Source organism: Crocodylus porosus, unplaced genomic scaffold, assembly GCF_001723895.1.
Source record: "Crocodylus porosus isolate Cpor-Errol unplaced genomic scaffold, CroPor_comp1, whole genome shotgun sequence".
Taxonomy (NCBI): Eukaryota; Metazoa; Chordata; order Crocodylia; family Crocodylidae; genus Crocodylus; species Crocodylus porosus.
The window spans coordinates 50,916,926-50,937,930 of record NW_017728931.1 but is presented as its reverse complement, the minus strand read 5'-3'; the positions used below and the strand labels follow the sequence as shown (position 1 = coordinate 50,937,930).

Here is a 21,005-nt window from a genome sequence, read left to right as displayed (position 1 = left end):
CCACTGTACATGGACCCACAGGCATGAATACCTGAGGATTCAAGCACATTTTCCTCTCACACACTGTCTGGCACTCTTCATGCGTTCACAGTCATGGAAACAATCAGGTGCATGCATTATCAAATAAATGCTTGGGATAACGTGTCCTCTAGGAGGCATATCCTCATGTAAGCATTTTCATAGACTGGAAACCACACACACACACACTCAGGCATGAGTGTCAGTGGGTCATCAAGGCGGCAGTCCATCTTGTTAGGTTATGACACGTCTTACCCAAAGACCATGGAGCTTGCAGGAAAGGGAGCAGACAGGAGGAAGATGAACCATTGATTGTTGTTGAATTGGGATTAAAGGTAATCAGAAGATGTTGGTCAGCAGGACAGTGAGGAAGACAATGGACTCAGTTGCCTTTGGGCATTTACCTCTTGCCACAGTCATATCCTGAGTGGGTTATAGCTCTGAGGTCCCATACAACAGGAGCTGGAACCCACTACCCCTGTTGAGTTTGTAATATGGAAAGACAGGGTTATATTTACCTGTTCCTTTATAAATTGAAGGTCAGCTGAAGAGGCCAAAGGGGAAAGAACAGGAGAGGCCAGGTGTGATTGCAGTAGCAGAGACTGAAGTACTCTGAAAGGAGATACATGGGACAGAGCAACCACATGGAGATCTCAGCAATGGTCTCAAGTTTAGGTTAAATATTAGGAAGACCTGGAATATTAGGCATTAGATATTTAGGGAATATGTTTACAGGACAAGATCCTAAAGGCCTAACTCAGTCCCTGCCTCAGCAAAAACTGGATGAACTCCAACTGGATTTTGGGAGGAGTTTTACTTGTGAAAGCATGGGGCAAGGTCTCTGGTATTTGCAGGTAAACAACAAGGAAATGCATAGATAAGTGAAGAGGCACATAATAGATGATAGTAGGCTTGCTGGTAATGAGCAAGAGGCATATAGAAGAGCTGGCCTAATCATTGGTTTTCTGCTTTGTTAGGTGGCCATGATGGAGGCTGAAGAGCAGGAGGAGGATGTGAAAGCCTCATCTGAGGATGAACCTAAGAGCAGGACACAGGACTGCCTGCGCTATGCACCTCTCTGGATTGTCCTTGTTCTTCTGGCTGGTGCTGGAGTGCTGACCTGGTATTTTGTAGGTAATGGGTGATTTGCTCTCTACACTGGGGCTGATATGGGCTGGTAAGGATGGAACTGGTCCACATCCAGTCCAAAGGAAGTCAGTGACTTCTGGACATACAGCAATGGATGACCACCACCCCATCACCTGCATATACATACAAACACCAGTGCCTTACTAGACTTCACATTCACAGGCTAATCTATCTATGTCATCTGTTGGCAGACTACAGACCACGGTTTCTGGAACCAACCGTCCTGCAGTTCTACTCTGGTAGCCTCCGGATCCTCAATCACCAGTACTCCCTGGACCTTGGACGGCTGGAATCCAGAGCCTTCTGGACTGAATCAGCCAAGCTACAGAAGATGGTGGGAATGGTTTCATGAGTAGGGCTGCCCCTAAGGCAATTCAGGGAGTGGGATTATGGGTCACAGACATTCATGCAGATCAAGTTTTTGCTGGGGTTATACCACAAACAGAGAAGGCAGAAACACTGGGTCGGTTTCAGGTGGTTTGACATGGTATCATAGCCAGGTAGGTATCAGATGGCATTTTTGTCGTTACAGATGAAACAACTTATTCGTGCCACGGAGCTGAGTTCATATTACAACTCCAGCACAGTATATGCCTTTGGGTGAGTATTACTCCCATGACACTCATATGTGAGATTTATACTTGGGTTGTAACTTTGTTTGATAGGCACCTGCTTATCCGACAAGAGCTGCTGCAGCCTCTGTCCTTAGCCAATGTGAGCTCTGGATTAAAGCAGACTTGACTGAACAAAAAGAGGAATTTCCATCCTGCCAGAAATACTGATATCTTGAGATTTTTTATTTCGAGAAGACAAAATATTGATATATTTCATCAATGTAAAATTCAGGGAAAAAAACCAAGGAAATATCAAAAGTGTTGTTTTGACTTTTTGGTCCAAATGAAATATCTGCCCATTCTTGAATCAAAACATGAATTTAGTTTGTCAACCTAATATGAAATGCTTTATTGGTAGACACTGGTGCATTATGGGAAATGTAGTCTGGCCAGAAAACTGGGCCTAAAGGAACCAGTGGAATAGAAAACCTGAGAACTACCACTCCCAAAGGGCACCTTTGTGACTCAGGTAGATGCAAAGGGGAATGTCAACTTAACACAAAATAATTCACTTTGATTTTCCCAGGGAAGAGCACACCAAACTAGTTCTGCACCTACGGAAAATTTTGAATTTGAAAACAAATGTATATTTCCAATGGGGAAAATTGTTTCATTCAGAATTTTTTAACCAGCCCTACTTGGAACAAAAGTTTGGCCTTCACATGTCAGTCTTACCAGCTCGATCTGTTCTGGGTACTGTAGGATCTGTCTGCATTCACTGTCTTCTGCAGTGTACCAATGGCCCCAGCACAAGAGTAAAGGTTTATAATGGCCAGATGAACCATGAATTGTCACTCCTGAAATATGGATATTAGACCTTAATGGTCAACAGTTCAACTCCATAGTCAATAGTGAATAAATATATTTTCTACTTGAGGAATATTAAGTAGATGATAAAAATGAAATTAACGATCCTGAAAATGAAATTAATGATTCAGAGTGACCTAGACAAATCAGAAGATTGGGCCAAAAGAAATCTCATGAGATTCAATAAAGACAAGTGCAAAGTCCTGCACTTAGGATAGAACAATCCCATGCATGAGTACAGGCTGGGGGCTGACTGGCTGGGCAGCAGCTCTGCAGAAAAGGACCTGGGGGTTACAGTGGACAATAAGCTGAATATGAGCCAGCAGTGTGCCCTTGTTGCCAAGAAGACTAACAGCATACTGGGCTGTATTGATAGGAGCATTGCCAGCAGATCGAGGGAAGTGATTCTTTCCCCTCTATTCACCACTGGTGAGGCCACATCTGGAGTACTGTGTCCAGTTTTGGTCGTCCCCCCCCCACTACAGAGAAGATGTGGACAAATTGGAGGGAGGCCAATGGAGGGCAACAAAATGGTTTGGTAGATGGGGGACATGACTGATGAGGAGAGGCCGAGAGAACTGGGCTTATTTAGTCTGGAGGAGAGAAGACTGAGGGGGGATTTAATAGCAGCCTTCAACTACCTGAAGTGGGGATCCAAAGAGGATGGAGCTAGACTGTTCTCAGTGGTGACAGATGACAGAACAAGGAGCAACGGTCTCAAGTTTAGGTTAAATATTAGGAAGACCTGGAATATTAGTAAAGCACTGGAACAGGCTACCCAGTGAGGTGGTGGAATCTCCATCCTTGAATGTTTTTAAGACCCGGCTGGACAAAGCTTTGGCTGGGATGATCTAGTTGGGGTTGAGCAGGGGGTTGAACTAGATGACCTCCTGAGGTCCCTTACAACCCTCATTTTCTATGATTCTATGATCTTACCCTACTTTGGGAAGGTATCAATGTCATTAAAACTACCATTCTTATTAGCACAAAATGGCTTGCAGACAGGTGAAACAGAGGGAACAAATATTGAACATCCCACAGACATGCTAACTCCTCTATTTTACTCAAGGTTGTCTGTCCAGGTTAAAACTAGAGCATACTGGTGAGACTGTGGCTTTTGGGGAGCTGTGAATAAAAAGAGCACTTGTCTCTAGGGCTGTTGTTATGATGATTTGCAGCAGATGTATCTGACTTGAAATGAACAGAAGGAAGGAATTTAATGTGCTCTTTCCCTGCCAGGGAGGGCTCCCTGACCTTCTTCTTCTGGTTCGCCCTTCAAATGCCTGAGAGTCAGCACAAGGGGATGACGGCTGAGAGGGTGAAGGTGACACTAGACAGGGAGCTTCTTGCCAGCATCAACAGCACAGGCAGCCTGTCTTACCAGACAGAATACAAGCTTGACCCAAATTCTCTGGTTCTGCTGGGTAAGTATCAGTTGCTCAGGTGTGACCTGAGCCATCAGAAACAGGGACTGTGGCCTATACATTCTTGCAGGGAAGGGTGAGAGTCTGAGCCATAAGGTATTACTGAAGGAAGAGGAGGAAGAAGACAAGTGTGTTAAAGAGTGGTAGGAGGGAAAGGAATGAGGGTGGGCAAAACACATGGAAGAGGGAAAAGCAGAAGACATAATGGATACAGGAACTGACTCTAGCACAGGGCTTTTCAACCTTTTTGGATCAGTGTAGCCCCGGTGGCTGGACACAGAACAGTGTACCTCCAGTGGCTGGACGTGTTGGGGAGGTGCATGGCCGAACACGGCGTGACAGCAGCTGCCGCATGCAAGTTTCTCCCACCCCCCATGTCCAGCTGGGTGTGTGGCGCCTGCACGGCAGCACGGGATGGTGCATGGCAGCACTCTATCCCTTCCTACCCACACATACCCCCTAGGGCCTTCTCAAGTACACCTAGGGGTACACGTACCCCTGGTTGACAACCCCCGGACTAGCACTTCCTCCTTGCAGAGGACACACTTTTCATTGAATATAATTATTCCTCCTGAAGAATTATAGAGCCCTGGAGTTAGAGATGGCAGCAACTGATTAGGTAACAACCTTTTCTTTTCTCTGCCACCTCCCTCAGCTTTCGCCAGTGCAGAGTTGTTTCTTATGCAATGTGCTGCCTCACATTGAGCAGTCCAGTTGAAGATATCCATGGTTTCCCTTGGGAAACTGTTCCAGAGTCTAATAGCCTGAGAAGAGAACTGAACCTAAGACACTTAGATCACCCACTACTTTTGTTTGTATTACTCTGTAATTTCAGTTCTTTATATTTCACTTGGAAGTTTGTTTGCTTTTTATCACTGCCCAAAATAAAGGTCACTGCCTGCTAAAAAATGCTCTGGTGTGGAAGGGGCCAGAACTGAACTGGATATTTTAATTTAATGCACATGCTGTACAGGTCTTGATCCACAATGCAGCTGGACTTGGATCAGGCCACTAAAACAGTGATTCTCAGCGTGCCATGTAGTATTAGCACTGTTAGATGTGCAAACACCTAGACATGATTCACAAGATAAACCCAGAGATTTCAAATAGGAATCCTTAGTGTCAAAACCACTTTAATCTGTTGTGATCATTCTGACTTCTCTGAAACAGAAAAATTGCTCTTTTATTTTGCCACAATCAAGAAATGAGTGAAACTTAAGACCACGCATTTTCTGATTGGTACCTTGAGTCTCATGAGGGGTGCCATGAGTCTAACAATTTTGAGGACAACTGCCATAAAATGAGTTATGTTTTTGTTCTGTGATGTTATAACTCTGTACATGGAGCCCTAAATCACATTTTTAACTCCATATGGCATTGCAAATTCATCTCTCATTTGATATCCCTTTCCCTACCTAGGCCTCTTTCACTGTTGCCAATTTCCAAGTGTCTCTTTCTCATTAAACACTGCGTTTCCAATTTTTTTTCCCTAGACATGCTTTCTTGCATTGTTTTAGGATGAATATGAGTGAGTTCAGCATACTCCACCCATATTTCTAACTTCATAGGCCCCTTTTCCTTCTATGCTCATTGCTGACTTCGGTGCCTTAGAATTTGAATAAATGAATTTCATTAAAATCTGTCTTTACTCCTTCTTCCAGCTTGTTAATGAAGATGATAAATAAGACCAAAACCTAACATCCCTCTGAAGACCTCCCTCAACTTAATTATAAGTTGCCATTTATTATAAACTGCTATCTGCAGTTTAGTTTCCAATGCTCTCTGTGTAACAGCACTCATATCCAAACCTCTTTGCATTCATTTTGCAAGTAAAATGTCATGAAAAACCATGCCAAGTGCTTCACCAAAATCTGGATGTCCTTCATCTTCTTCTTTCCCTTTCTCCACTAATTTTGTAATGCTATCAAAGAAAAGCAACCAATATTTCCAGTTTTTAATTCTTCTACCCTGACTTTTGTCATTATTATACTAGAATCCAAGGCTAGATTTGCTGGGTTTATTGTCATGATCACTCTTCTTTCTGTTTTGGAAAACCAATACCACATACGTGTAATTTTCCCCAGCTCTTCTTATTTCTCCAAGACACTGCAAAATGAACTGTTAGGAGCTGAGAAAGATATAATAGTTTGGAAAGGAGTATGGCAAAGTAGAGCAGGGGACAATGAACAGGTTCCTTATATTCTATATTAGGAGCTTTACTGGGTGACCTTAGGTCTGTGACTTGATTTGTATTGTATTTATTCTGTAAAATGGGAATGCCAGAGTAATAAAGAACAATAATTTGTTAACAGTTTCTTTCCCCTGCTGGTGTTGAGGCTTAGCTAATTAACAGGCATGAAAGTTTTGTTTTGTTTTGTTTTGTTTTATCCTCCAGGTCCTCAAGTGAAAGCTGCTGTATAAAAATATGTTGTTCTTATTTCTAAGTGTGTTAGCTGCCTCTTTGATCCCAGACCTATTGATCTGTGCCAATGCAAAGCTCCCAAACCTGCACTTACACTGTTTTTATTAACAGCTATGCACAAGCCAGCTGGCTATCTCAGATGCATGTGCACCAGGGAATGTGCTCCAACTACAGGAGTTCATTGCTTTTCGTTCAAAGACTCAGTTTTATATTTCCCTAGCAAAAGCTATCTAGGAGCCTGGAGAGACAGCTCATTTATACCTTTCATTTACATTTATCCTGGTATAAAATAAAAGGAACAGACATGGTATAGGAACAGACCTATACCATTGTAATTTTGTCCATTCCAGTCTAGAATTATTTCTGCAAGAAACAGAGCTAGGAGCACACTGGTATAAGTTACTGCCCTGTAAGTATGGTCTGCTCTCAATTTATCACAGGTAGCTGCTTGTTTAAGTCAAATGGGCTATTTCCTGTTGTCTGCTACTTAGTGTCAAAGTGCTGTAAGAGCCACTTACTGCATGCTCTCCTGGGGTAGCTACCATCTGTCCACTTAGTGTTCAGAACTGATATAAGTCACACCAGTGTAAATGCATCACTTGTCCAGGCCCTAACCCAGGTGCAGCAGATCAGTTTTTCCCTTCTCTCTAACCAGTCTGCTGTTGGAGTCTGTCTATTCCCTCAGGACATCTTCCTGAGAGTCAGGACAAACCTTTCTGATCCCTTCTCTCTTCCCTGTCCCCCCCCACCTCTTCTCAAGCCCATCAAATATGAACTGAATGAATTGCAATCTTTCCCTTGAAGTGTTTAAAAATAAAAGCCTTCCTAGTCAAATGAGCTGTTGCTGGCTTTTATTAGGAACAAGTGATCTTCATCTGTCATCTCCACCCTGACCTCATCACCCCAGCCAAGAAAGAGCTGATAAGTCAGAGCTAGAGCTAGGCTAACCACTATGTAACACTATTTTTTTTACAGGTTTCCAGCATTTGCTGACAGACTTTTCTTTATGTTCCTTGTAAAGGGAGATTTTATCAGGCAGTTCATTTGGAAGGCATTGTTCAAAAGGGGCCATTCTCTCCCTAACATTTTGCCTTAGGGGCTACAAAAAACCCCTACTGTTTTCAGCAAGGGATATTCAGATTCTATAGTGTTGAGAGTCAGGCTTCTGATTTCATATTTCCCTTTAATTGGTGTTCTTGCTAGTATACCCCCTTTGGATTGCAGCATCCTATTAAGGCATTCTTCCCTCAGCTAAACTTATATATCTTGTGGTTGCTCGTACCCACCTTCCCTCTCCGTCTCCTGTTTCCAGTTGATTTCTTCCCCTGCTGACCCTCTCTTTGAGGGCCAGTCCCAAACCCTGCTGAAATCAGGGGATGGATCCCTGTGGGATTTGGATCCTTCAGCTTCTTCATCCTGGCTCACTCCAAGGGGTGGGGGTGTTTCACCTAGCTTGAGGGAGAAGAGCTGAGGGCTGTGGTCATGGGAGGTGTGGGAAGGAAGGTGCTTCCCTATGGTAGCTCTGACAACAAGCATGGATGGTTAGGAGAGCTAGCTGAGGTATGAATGGGAGTGGTGGCTTTGGTTAATGCCTGATGTTAATAGGAGGGACAGAAAATGCCTACAACAGCATCAGGTGATGGATAAGAGAAGGGGAGACATGTATGGCAGGATGAGGGCCATGAGCTGTGGGTGGCAAGGCCTATGAAAGCCTGGGCAGAGGTGGGAGAGGTGAGCCCAGGTGAGATGGGAAACAGGGGGATGACTCAGATAGATAAGGGCCATGGAAAGGAAAGGAAGTGCCCAGTGACAGTCAGGATGATTCTTTGGGAATGGGAAGGAAGTCCATGGGATTTTAGATGCTACAGTCTTATGTTTTTTCCTATCTTTATATATTTCTTTTCTAACAGAATCCAGTGTGAAAGACTTATTAGTGCTGAAATCCACTCTGGGTAGGCTATCTTTTCCCTTTCTTTTTTGAGTTTGTTATGTTTTGGGTGGAATTATGGTGTGGCCAGAATCATTATTGGCTTTTCTGAACCAGGACATCAGGGCAGTTGAGGCAAGGAGAATCATACCCAGGAGGCAACAGTACATACAATGGACACCACTTTCAAGAGCAGCTACATGATTTAGGAGCCTATGTCAGGTTGATTCTCAAGGCCTGCAGGTGCCTACATCATAACTGAAGCTGAGACTTAGAAGTCACACAGGTGTTTTTGAAAATTTTGCCCTGTGTCACAAATGCTATTGCCGATAGCTCTACATGCTCAGGCTTTGTGGTATGTGTGTGCATGTGGAAACTCTCCCTGTATTTCACCATTTCACAGCTACAGACCTGGAGAGATTTAGAAGAGTAAAAGGGAAAATAGACAAGATGCCCAGTAAAGCAGGGTAGGTTATAGGGTAAAGAAGAGGGGGGCCACGAACCAGGAGAATGAGGGAAGTGGAAAGTAAAGTTTGAGTGCAGGTCTGCCTAGTAATTAGAAGAATGAAATAATTAGCATGGTGTTAGCTCATGAGTGGGGACTGGTAACATTGAGAGGAACTGGGACTAGTGAAAGGGCAATTGAGGGGAACTAAAATACAGTGCAAGGGGATTATTATCACTGTGAGAAATATGGGGAGGGAGCTGTTGTCAATGAGAAGGACTAGAAAAGTAGTACAAGTGATGTCAATGGAAAGAACTGTTAGACCACAGAGAATAGATTGGTGTCACTAAGAGGAACTGGGTTACCATGAAGAGAAGAGGGAAGTCACTGTGAGGAATGGGGATACCAGTAAAGGGTCATGGTGTCAGATGCAGAGCAGCACAGCTCTATGTTTGGGGCAGCTGTCCAGTGCCTGGAGCGTTGCCAGCCCCTGCTGTGATGATGGCAGCAGTACAATCAGTATGGCAATGGCTGCTTTTGCACTCCCCTGCAAAAATGGCGCACAGAGCTTCTGCCTGGGTTTCCCCCCTCAGTTATGCTATTGCATGGTGTGACCAAGAGGAAATAGGATGCTAGTTGCCACTGGGAGAACTGGGAGACTGGGGGTACAGAGGTTGTTATGTTGCTAGAAAGAAATAGGATTCCAGGGGAAAGGGACCAGTGCCACTGAGAGTCACTGTGAGCAACTGGAATAAGTGTGAAAATAAACTGAGATCAGTGGGAGAAATTAGGCTAACAGAGAGCCTAACCCCATACTAAGGGCTTGCATAAATACCCTAAATGATGACTATATTATCAAGACTACCCCAAGCACCCCACCTCAGACTGATGACACTCTGATGTTCTGCTTGTTTCGTGGTTTCAGGTTGTTACAGATACAGCTATGTGCGGGAGAATGAAGCCCTAAAGCTGAAGGGCCCTGACTATTTGGCTTCCAGTTGTCTTTGGCACCTCCATGGCCCCAAGGGTCATATGATCAAGCTGCATCTGGAGTGGACCCTCCCGGATTGCAGGGACCGACTGGCCATGTATGACGAGGCTGGGCCGCTGGAGAACCATCTCATCACCTCGTAGGTAGCTTCCTATGACAGTGGTACCAAATCTTGAGAGTGGTTGAAGGAAAGGAAAGCACAGGGTGCTATTCACAATGCAAGGGCAAGGAAATGTCCCTTACACAGATGAGAGGAAATGCTCTTGGATGCAGCATAATAGAACACAGTAGTAGAACTCAGTGTTGGGGGATATTATTGAGGCAACCCTGTAGCTTAGCAAGTTTTTTAAAAAGTAGTAGGTGAAGGTGTTCTTGGCAGCCTCTGGGTACAATGACAATGTTTTGCACTTTTAGTGCCTCAGAGACCAGAATCTGGTAAGGGCCTAAGAATATGAAATTCATCTTCAGAATAGCCCAGCTCTGTTTAGGTACAGAGGCCTTATAAGGAGCATTGCAGCCTAGGGACAGCTCTTCAGTTGATGTAAATGGATGTAGCTCCTTTGATTTCATGGGAACTGTGCTGATTTTATGCCAGCTCTGGATTTGATGTCAGGGTTCCTCAGAAGAGGAACCTGTCATACATTAGTACGAAGGATAAAATGAGGGGTTTCTTGAAGGGGATAATGTTCCCCCAGCTTAGAGTTGGGAACCAAACAAGGGGGTATCCTTTGGTCTAATATTCATCATGAAGTGGTTTGGCTTGAGAAAAGGTCCTAACAAGGGGGACCCCTTCCATACCCAGATCTGAGCCCTGTTTTCTATGTTACATCTTGATTTGTTTTATCAGAGTCTAGCAACATGCAAATCTCACTAGAGGTCTGGACAATCTCATCTGCTTCTTGTCTTTCTCCCTCTCTTCTCTCCCTCAGTTCCCTACCTTCTTTACACATGGTCATCCCCCTTCTCACTTCCTCCTGTCTCTCCTTTCAGAGTCTATGGCTGCAACCGTCAGGAGCCCGTAGTGGAGGTCCTTTCTTCAGGCCATGTCATGGCTGTGGTGTGGAAGAAAGCAATGTACAGTTACTATGATCCTTTCATCCTCTCTGCCCAAGCTGTACCCCTTGAAGGTGAGGACAAAGGGAGGGAGGGAAGGAGGGAAGGAGAACTGAAGGCACTAGAAGATCTCATACATTTTTAGACCCTTGATCAATTAGCCTTCCTCACCACTGCCTGTAAATGCTCCAAGGGGCTTGGTAGCTGTTCAGCAGTGCTTCAAAGCACTACATAAAAATTTGGACTAGGAGCTCCCTGAAGAATGTGTGATGCTACTGTGATGGAGCCAGATCATAGGATCCTAGAGAATCAGGGCTGGAAGGTGAGGTTATCTAGTCCAGCTCCCTGCTCATAGTAGGATCATCCCTGACTAAAGCATCCCAGCTAAGTGTCTGTGCAACCTGCTCTTGAAAATTTTGAGATGGAGAGTCCACAACTTCTCTAGGTAGCCTGTTCCACTGCTTGACTGCTCTCATAGTCAGAAAGTGCTTCCTGATCTCCACCCTAAATTTCTTCTGCTGAGGCTTGAGGCCATTGCTCCTAGTCCTGTCCTCTACAACAACAGAAAATAATCTATCTCCATCCTCTCTATAATTGCCCTGCAGGTATTTGAAGACTTATCAAATCCCCTTCTGTTTTCTATTCTCCAAACTAAATATCCTTAGTTCTTTCAGTCTGTCCTCTTAAGTCACACTTTCCAGACCTCTACTCATTATTGCCACTCTCTTCTGGACTCTTTCCTATCTATCCACATCTTTCTTGAAATGTGGAGACCAAAACTGGGCACAATACTCCAGATGAGCCTTCACCAGTCCTGAATAGAGTGGAAGAATTACTTCTCTGGATTTTCAAGTGATACTCCCATTAATATAACCCAGTATGCCATTGGATTTTTTTTTTGCAACAAGAGGTCACTGTTGAATTATATTCAGTTTATGGTCCACTGTAACCCCCAGGTCCTTCTTTGCAATATTGCAGCCTAGCCAGTTGTTCCCCAGTTTGTATTTGTGCATGCTGTTATTTTGCCCCAGGTTTAGGACTTGTTGGATTTCATCTGGTTGATTCCAGACCATTTTTCCAGTCTATGCAGGTCATTCTGGATCCTAGCCCTATCCTCTAGACTCTAAAGTGTCTGCAACTCCACCCAACTTGGGGTCATCTGCAAACTTGCTCAGTGCACACCCAAGCCCATCATCCAAAGCATTAATGAATATATAACAACACTGGACCCGGGACAGATACCTGGGGAACCCCATTTGATACCTCCTCCCAACTAGACATTGAACAAATGATAACTACTTGTTGAGCATGGTGAACCCACCAGTTATGTATCTACTTCACCATTCTTTCATTTAGTCTGTATCACTTTAGCTTATTAATGAGAACGTCATGGGAGAAAGTGTCAAAAGCCTTGTTAAATCAAGGTATATCGCATCCATTGCTTTCTCCCCATCCACAGAGCCTGGCATCTTATCATAGAAGGAAATCAGGTTTGTCAGGCATTACTTGCTCTTGTGAATCAATGCTGGCTGTTCCTGATCACCTTGTTCTCTAGGTGCTTCTCAATAGATTTCTTGAGGACCTGCTCCATGATTTTTTCAGGTATAAAGATCAGACTGGACTGATCTGTAATTCCCCAGATCCTCCTCCTCCTTTTCTTATAGATGAGCACTATGTTTGCCCTTTTCGAATCGTCCAGTACCTCACCCAACCTCTGCAATTTTCAAAGAAGACATGGTTCCAAAACTACCTCAGCCAATTCCTTCAGCACCCTAGGATGCATCCCATCTGGCTCTGATAACCTGAAAGCATCTAGCTTCTCTGAGTAATCCCTCTCTAAGTAATTCTCTATGTAATTCTTCCACTATTCTAGACTATATGTCTTCTTTCCTATCTTGGCTGACAACTAGGCTCATCATTTGATAGTTGCCTTTATCTGTAAAAACAAAAGTTAAAAAAAAGCCATGAAATACTTCAGTCTTCTCTTCAGCATCATCCATAACTAAGCTGCCTTCCATATTCCATAAGGACCTATAGTGTCTTTGGTCTTCCTTTTACTTTTGACATACTTGTAGAATCCTTTGTTTTTCCTCTTTATGTCCCTTGCCAGTAATGTCTCAAATCATGCCTTGGCTTTCCTAACTTTCTCCCTGAATCTTTGTGTGATATTCTTAGCTCTTACTCCACTTTGTAGGATTCCTTTTTGAGTTTCAACTCATTGAAGAGACTGCTGTCCATCCAGGCTGGTCTCCTATTGAACTTCCCATTCTTGTATCACATTGGGATTGCTTGCTCCTGCACCCTTAATATGGCATCCTTAAAGTACAGCCAACTCTCCTGGACTCCTTTTCCCCTCAGATTTGCCTCCCAGGGGATCCTGCCTACCAGTTCCCTGAGTTTGTAAAAGTCTTCTTTTCTGAAATCTAGTGTTTTTACCTTGATGCTCTCCTTCTTTCCCCCCCATAGGGTCTTGAACTCTATTGTTTTGTGGTCACTGTCACCCAAGTTACCTTCCACCTTCATATTCTCAACCAAATGCTCCCTAGTTAGCCCCTTTACCATCCGTATAAAAAAGTTATCTTCAACACACTCCACAGATTTGCTTAACTGGTTGTGGACCGCTGTTTCCCCATGAGAACAGATGTTTTAGTAATTAAAGTTCCCCGTGAGAACCAAGTCTCATGATTTAGAAACTTCCATCAGTTGTTTAAAGAAGCCCTTGTCAACCTTTTTTTTCCTGGTTTGGAGGCCCATAGCAGATGCACACCATGATATCCCCTTTGCTGTTCTCTCCTTAGACCTTTATCCAAAGACTTTCAACAGGCTTACCTTCCACTTTGTACTGCACTTCAGAACACGTGTACATCTCTTTCATGTAGAAGGCTATAGCTCTTCCTTTTTTCCCCTGTCTGGACTATGATAAGTGCCTAGGTAGATGGAAAGATAGAATGATACTGTATTCAACTAAAGCAACAGGGGAGTCACAACAAAATGTACTGTAATTACTCATCTTTGGCCAGGAGAAGGAAGCTAAAAGCATTACGTGGCATCAAATGCCCTGGGATCTTTAATAACTACATTCGGTCATGGCTTTGGTTTTCAGCTGAGAGGATGCAACCCTAGCAACCCAGCAGCCCCTGACACCAGGTTGGCATAACAGCACTAAATGACAAGGAAGAGCACAGACATGCATTGGCCAGGCCTGACATGTCTTAGCTTGTAAGAACCTAGCCTGTGGTTCTGTGGAAGCTCATTCCCAAGCAGGGGTTCCTGTTTACATCCCCCTCCAACTTTTGTGCTGTTCCCACTGTCTCATTTCTCTGGAGATTTCCCCTCACTATCATTGTGTGCTATATGGTGCCTCTGTCTCCCTTTTCCAAGTATATTCTCTTGGGAAAGATGGCGTAGTTGTGCATGGAGCTGAGCAAGTACCTGTCCCTACAGCTAGTTCCTTCTGCTATCCATCTCTGAGGGGTCCCAGCTCGGGAAGAAGCTCTCATGAGGTGGGATGTCTCTGGGATGCTCACCCAGAACAGTTCAGAAAATTTGAAATTGGTCTCCAAGCAGAGCACACCAGATCATAAACTCAGCAAGCAGCCCCGTGTTTTTCCAACAACCACAATATTCCACACTTTCCCTGCATCCTTTTTCCTGGGGTGGGATGTGGTCCTTGCCTCCTTCGAGGGTTTGGGTGACGATTCTGTGTTCCCAGACTGATGCTATACTGAAGTGGGCTGTGACTGTGTTTTCAGCCTGTCAGGTAAATCTAACACTTCCAGAAGACCTGGAGCTGCGGGGGAAGATCAGCACTCCATACTACCCCAGTTACTATGCACCCAACACACAGTGCACCTGGCACATGATGGTAAGGGATCATTGACTTCCTCTCATCCCCTATGCAAACCTTCCAGAGGGCTCCTGGCATCTTTCCACTCCCCACTGCTTTGTGCCAGCACCCTTTCCTCTCTAATTCAGGTGTGTGCTGGGCTGAATATCATGCTCATTCCTCTCTCTCTTGAGTCTGCAACTAAGGCTGTCACTGAGATGGGCCTGGGCAGGTACCAGAGGGTCACCACCAGCCAGCTCTTGTGGTGTTGAACAGAAGGAAGTCCAGGCTAAGTTCCAGCTAGATGGGAGGATGGCTGGGTGGAGGGGGCTGGCTCCTCACAGGGATAAAGTGGAGAGCCAATTCAAGCTCTTGTATAGAATCCAAATGAATTATCTCCTTGTGGCCACATCAGTGACTTGTGACTGTTCAAGTAGGTCACTTGGGAAGTACCTGCTGTTCTTCACAAGCTGACAGACTCAGTTCAAATGGGACGTAGGCTTAGAATAGCTAGGGTGGGAAGTCACGGGTAATGGCAAAGCTCTGCATGAAGCCCTAGGACTGGGGTAGCAAGGACTATTGCATGTCAGGAGCCAAAGTGCTGTGGCAGACCTAGGAGCAGTAGGTAAGACCTCGGCAGAGCTGGGGTATGGTTCATAGAATCATAGAATCATACAAGTCGGGTCGGAAGGGACCTTGTAGATCTTCAAGTCCAACCTCCTGCCTGGGCAGGAGAAAAACTGGGTTCAGATGACTCCAGCCAGGTAGGCATCAAGCCTCTTCTTAAAGACCCCCAGGGTAGGAGCCAGCACCACTTCCCTTGGAAGTTGGTTCCAGCTCCTAGCCACCCTAACTGTGAAGTAGTTCTTATGGATGTCTAATCTAAACCTACTCTCCAACAACTTGTGGCCGTTATTCTTTGTTATGCCGGGGGTGCTAGGGGAAACAAGGTCTCTCCCAAACCCTTCTGGTCCCCCCTAGTGAGTTTATAGATGATCACCAGGTAACCCCTCAGCCTTCTCTTGTGAAGGCTGAACAGGTTCAGGTCCTGCAGTCTCTCATTATAGGGTCTGCCCTGTTGTCCCCAGATCATGCGGGTGGCCCTCCTCTGGACCCTCTCAACGTTGTCCACATCCCTCCTGAAGTGGGGTGCACAGAACTGGACGCAGTACTCCAGCTGTGGCCTGACCAGTGTCACATAGAGGGGGAGAATCACCTCCCTGACCCTGCTTGAGATGTATCTGTGGATGCACAACAAGGTCCGGTTAGCCCTGCCAACTGTGACCTTGCATTGTCGGCCCATGTTCATCTTGGAGTCAATAATGACTCCAGGATCCCTTTCTGCCTCCATGCTCTCAAGAAGGGAGTTTCCCATCTTATAAGTGTGCTGCTGGTTATTACTGCCCAAGTGCAGCACCCTGCTGGTTGGGTCAGGGTTGTGCAGAATGGGATTCAGGTGCAGAGTTTTGGAGGGCACTAGCATAATACCAGCATAGATTGTGCCCCACTTTTGCTAACTTGGCACCATTTAAATCCACTGCTCTCCCCTTCATAAGTATAAGAGTATAAGAACATTGCTCAGGCATGCCAGGATGAAGTTAGGAAGGCCAAAGCACAACTGGAGTTGCAGCTAGCAAGGGATGTGAAGGGTAACGAGAAGAGATTCTACAAGTATGTCAGTAGTAAGAGAAGCATTAGGACAAGTGTGGGTCCCTTACTGAATGGGAGAGGCAAACTTGTGACAGAGGAAGCAGAAAAGGCTGAAGTGCTCAATGCCTTTTTCACCTCTGTCTTCACAGGCAAGGTCAGCTCCCAGACTATTGCACTGGGCAGCACAGTTTGGGGAGGAGATGAGCAGTCAACAGTGGTGAAAGAACAAGTTAGGAACTATTTAGAAAAGCTGGTTATATACAGGTCCATGGGGCCAGATGGGATACCCCCAAGCATGCTGGAAGTGTTGGCTGATGTGACTGCAGAGCCACTGGCCATCAACTTCGAAAACTCATGGTGATCAGGAGAGGTCCCGGGTAATTGCAAAAGAACAAACATGGTGCCCATATTTAAGAAAAGGAAAAAGGAGGGTCCAGAGAACTACAGACCAGTCAGCCTCACTTCAGTCTCCAGAAAAATCATGAAGCAGATCCTTGAGGAATCCATTTCTAAGCACTTGAAGGAGAAGAAAGTGATTAGGAACAGTCAGCATGGAGTCACCAAGGGCAAGTCATGCCTGACCAACCTGATTGCCTTCTATGAGGAGATGACTGGCTCTGTGGATGCAGGGAGATGGGTGGATGTGATGTACCTTGATCTTAGCAAGGCTTTTGCTACGGTCTCCCACGATGTTCTTGCAGGCAAGCCAAGGAAGTACAGGCTGGATGGATGAACTGAAAGTTGGATAGAAAACTGGCTGGAGCATCGGGCTCAGAGAGTAGTAATCAATGGCTCAAAGTCTAGTTGGCAGCTGGTATCAAGTGGACTTGATCAGTCCTGGGGCCGGTTATGTTCAATGTCTTCATCAATGACCTGGAAAATGGCATAGAGTGCACGCTTAGCAAGTTTGCAGATGACACAAATCTGGAGGGAATAGTAGATTTGCTGGAAGGTAGGGCTACGATTCAGAGTAACCTCAACAAATTGGAGAACTAGGCTAAAAAAAATCTCATGAGCTTTAACAAGGATAAGTGAAAAGTCCTGAACTTAGGAAAGAACAATCCTATGCACCAGTACAGGCTGGGGGCTGACTGGCTGGGCAGCAGCTCTGCAGAAAAGGACCTGGGGATTGCAGTGGACAATAAGATGAATATGGGCCAACAGCGTGCCCTTGTTGCCAAGAAGGCTAACGCATACTGGGCTGCATTGGTAGGAGCATTGCCAGCAGGTCAAGGGAAGTGATTCTTCCCCTCTATTCAGCACTCATGAGGCCACATCTGGAGTACTGTGTCCAGTTTTGGGCTCCCACTATAGAAAGGATGTCAACAAATTGGAGAGAGTCCACTGGAGGGAACAAAAATGGTTTGGGGGCTGAGGCACATAACTTATGAGGAGAGGTTGAGGGAACTGGGCTTATTTATTCCAGAGAAGAGAAGACAGGGGTGGGGGTGGGATTTAATAGCAGCCTTCAACTACCTGAAGGGAGGTTCAAAAGAGGATGGAGCTGGACTGTTCTCAGTGGTGGCAGATGACACAAGGAGCAATGGTCTCAAGTTGCAGCAGGGGAAATTTAGGTGGGATAGTAGGTAGAATTTTCTCACTAGGAGGGTAGTAAAACACTGGAAGAGCTTTCCCAGAGAGGTGGTGGAATCTTTGTCCTTGGAGGTTATTAGAACCCAGCTAGAAAAAAACTTTGGCTGGGATGATTTAGTTGGGGCTGGTCCTGCTTTGAGCAGGGAGTTGGACTAGATGACCCCCTGAGTTCTCTTCCAGCCTTAATTTTCTATAACTCTATGATTCATGTCTGTCTCCTGATGTGTCCTCCTGGGTGGGAGGGAATGTTGCTTGCTGATGCTATCTCAGCTCTGCTCTTAGACTGCTCCCCATGCAGGTCCCATCTCTCGACTACGGAGTTGTGCTCTGGTTTGATGCCTACGCGCTCAGGAGGCAGACGCATGACCTGCCGTGCACTCAGGGCCAGTGGATCATTCAGAACAGAAGGTGTGCACTCATATTCTTGCTCATTTCTCACCCTCCGTTTTCCCATTCCTGAATAGCTTTGCCGCAAGTCTGAATTGTCCCACTGCCGTCTATTGTTCAGCCCAGTCCCTAGTTTGTTCTGGAAATCTTCACAAGCCATCTGCTCACTCCCACTCCATCACCTTATCTCAGCCTTTACCTTTAACTGCTCACTATTGTGCTGATGCCACTTCCTTGCCTATATCTTTTTTCAATTCTCTAATGACTCCTCCTTGTCCACAGACTCTGTCTTTCTTAGTTAAGGCAGTGTAAAACTGCCTCAGCTCAGTATCTCCAAGATCAGGGGAAACATCCTCAGCAGTCTCCAGCTTCATTATCAACCTGCCTTCTTTATTTCATTGTTTGAATCAGACTTCCTAGTTTCCTCCTCTGTGTGTAACCTTGGCATCCTCCCACATCTCCAGTGTTTGCAAATCTGCCTATCACCACCTCTGCAATATTGTCTGTGTCTGCCATTGCCTTGAATCCACCTCCGCAGAGAGCTACCACCCAGGCTCCATATCCTCCTGCTTTGACTGTAGTGACTTCCTTTTTTGAGGCCTCCCTAAGCCCACATGCCTTCATCTACTGAAAGTTGCTGCCTGCTTTCCCTCGTACACAGAAGCATGGGCACAGCATCCTCCTTCTCAAAGCCTTTCAGCTGGTTCTACACTTCGTGCAGAATCCTGTTCGAAATATCTTTCTCTGGAGCCACCCCTGGCTTCTTTCCAGCCTACCTCATAGACTTCATCTCACCTGCTCATGAAAGCCTCAGCCACCTCACTGTGCCTGGGCTTGATCTAGAACTCCTTGAAATCGGTGGACATTAGGTCAGTGATGAACTCAGATGCACCACTACTGGCATAAGAGTTGTTTCACTATCCACTGAAGCCTTCCTGGTTTTCCCCATCTCACCAACATAGCCTCCATTTATAATTCTCCTTTGCCTGCACCTTTTCACTCCTCTATCTCTATTTCATTTTTCTGTTTAGCTCTTATTTCACAATCAAAAGCCTTTAGAACATGGGGGAATAGCAAATTCACGGGGAGGTATACCAAGATAGGAGTTAATTACAGTTACAGCCTCCAAAGCCCATGTCATGCTGGACTTTCGCTGTAGTAACTAAGGGCAGAATCTGGGCCCATTCCTGTGTGACCCTTTTGCACCCATTTCTCCAGTTCTCTCCCTGTGCCTCTCTTCTGTATCCAACTGCAAGGTGTTATTCCTAAACATCTTCAGTGTTGCACGTGCAGAACTATTGCATACCTGCCCTTCACTAACTTCAAATGGCCTTTGCCACAGCCTTCACTCCAGATTCTTACCATCTCTTCCTAGAATCTCTCCTTTACTTTCCTCTGACTGCCCATCTCTGTGGCTGCTCCTATTACATGTTTCCTTTTCTTTGCTCTTTTGGGGGTGGTTCCTACCCCAGTTACACCAGTGTTAATCCAGGGAGACACCACTTCTGTCACTGGAGAGGCTCTTTCTGCTCAGCTGTTTAGTGGTGGGGCAGTGGAGAACCAAACAAGGTGCTGGATCCCCTACATGCTGACCAGGTTATCTTGTGTTCCCAAGGGGTTCCTTACTCTTTTCTCTATCCTTAACTTAAATCCTCAAAACATATTGAAAATGTTTCCCCATCTCAGTTATTCGAGTCCTTGAAGTTCTCTTCCCTTCAAAGCAATTGCCACTCCCAAAGTAGTACAAAACCAACCAGACCAGTGCTGCTTTGCCCTCAAAGACTACATTCTTCCCCTTCAACCTTACCCTGAGATATCATGCTTGGTGTGCTTCCTTGTCAGGTTGTGTGGCCTGCGGACCCTGCAAGCGTACGCTGAAAGGATTCCAGTAGTGTCCTCTGCTGGCATCACCATCAGCTTCACCTCTCAGATCTCCTTGACTGGACCTGGCATGCAGGCCGCCTACAGCCTATACAACCAGTCGGATCGTAAGCATATGGCTTCTCACATCATCGTGACACACTGAGGTGGCAAAGCATCTTTCACAGCTATTCAAAATCTTTCTTATATCCCTGACTTGTGTCATGACACACAGGCACACACACACACACTCACACACACACACACACGCCTCTTGTGCATACAGGTGCACAAGCCACCCTGTGTCATGGACAAAAGTGCACACGCACACACCCACATACATGCACTATACACATGCATAATCTCATTTAGAGATCCCAGCATAAAGCATTCAATTACTCACACCACTTGCACAGATACTGAAGCACTGAACATACAGACACCAGAAAGTTCATCTCCATGTCTCTGTTATGGAGCTGGCCTTGGCATTAGATGATATGACTTAGTTTAGTCTCACTTGAAATGGTTGATCACAAAAGTTCTTAGTGACAATGTCTCCTGCTCATGTTGGAAATCTGCAGATGTGAGATCCTGACTAGGATTCTGTAAAAGCCCCCAGGGAATCTATTCTATATTTCCCAGCCAGCCAGGCGCACGGTGGGACAGGTGCAGTGCTGGTGAGAGTGCTATTTCCTGGTTCCTGGCTCCTGACACACTTGGAATACAAAACAACCATGCCCCTGTTGCACAGCTCAGGTCTGTTTGCTTATTTAGGGACTGTACCCAGGGCTTGCTGTGTGCCTATGCTGGCAGTGCAGATGTGGTTAGAAAGCTCATAG

General features: G+C 45.5%; 1 protein-coding gene across 1 annotated transcript in view; it reads left to right on the top strand.

Moving 5' to 3' along the window:
* Window positions 1–21,005, top strand: part of TMPRSS6 (transmembrane protease, serine 6) — a 35,121-nt gene that overhangs the window by 539 nt on the left and 13,577 nt on the right. The window contains exons 2-11 of the mRNA XM_019544861.1: window positions 996–1,152; window positions 1,359–1,501; window positions 1,700–1,767; window positions 3,828–4,012; window positions 8,345–8,386; window positions 9,732–9,936; window positions 10,788–10,924; window positions 14,603–14,715; window positions 18,218–18,327; window positions 20,149–20,294. Coding sequence (XP_019400406.1) covers window positions 1,002–1,152; window positions 1,359–1,501; window positions 1,700–1,767; window positions 3,828–4,012; window positions 8,345–8,386; window positions 9,732–9,936; window positions 10,788–10,924; window positions 14,603–14,715; window positions 18,218–18,327; window positions 20,149–20,294 — 1,300 coding nt within the window. The 5' untranslated portion in view covers window positions 996–1,001. The remainder of the gene's footprint in view (window positions 1–995; window positions 1,153–1,358; window positions 1,502–1,699; window positions 1,768–3,827; window positions 4,013–8,344; window positions 8,387–9,731; window positions 9,937–10,787; window positions 10,925–14,602; window positions 14,716–18,217; window positions 18,328–20,148; window positions 20,295–21,005) is intronic.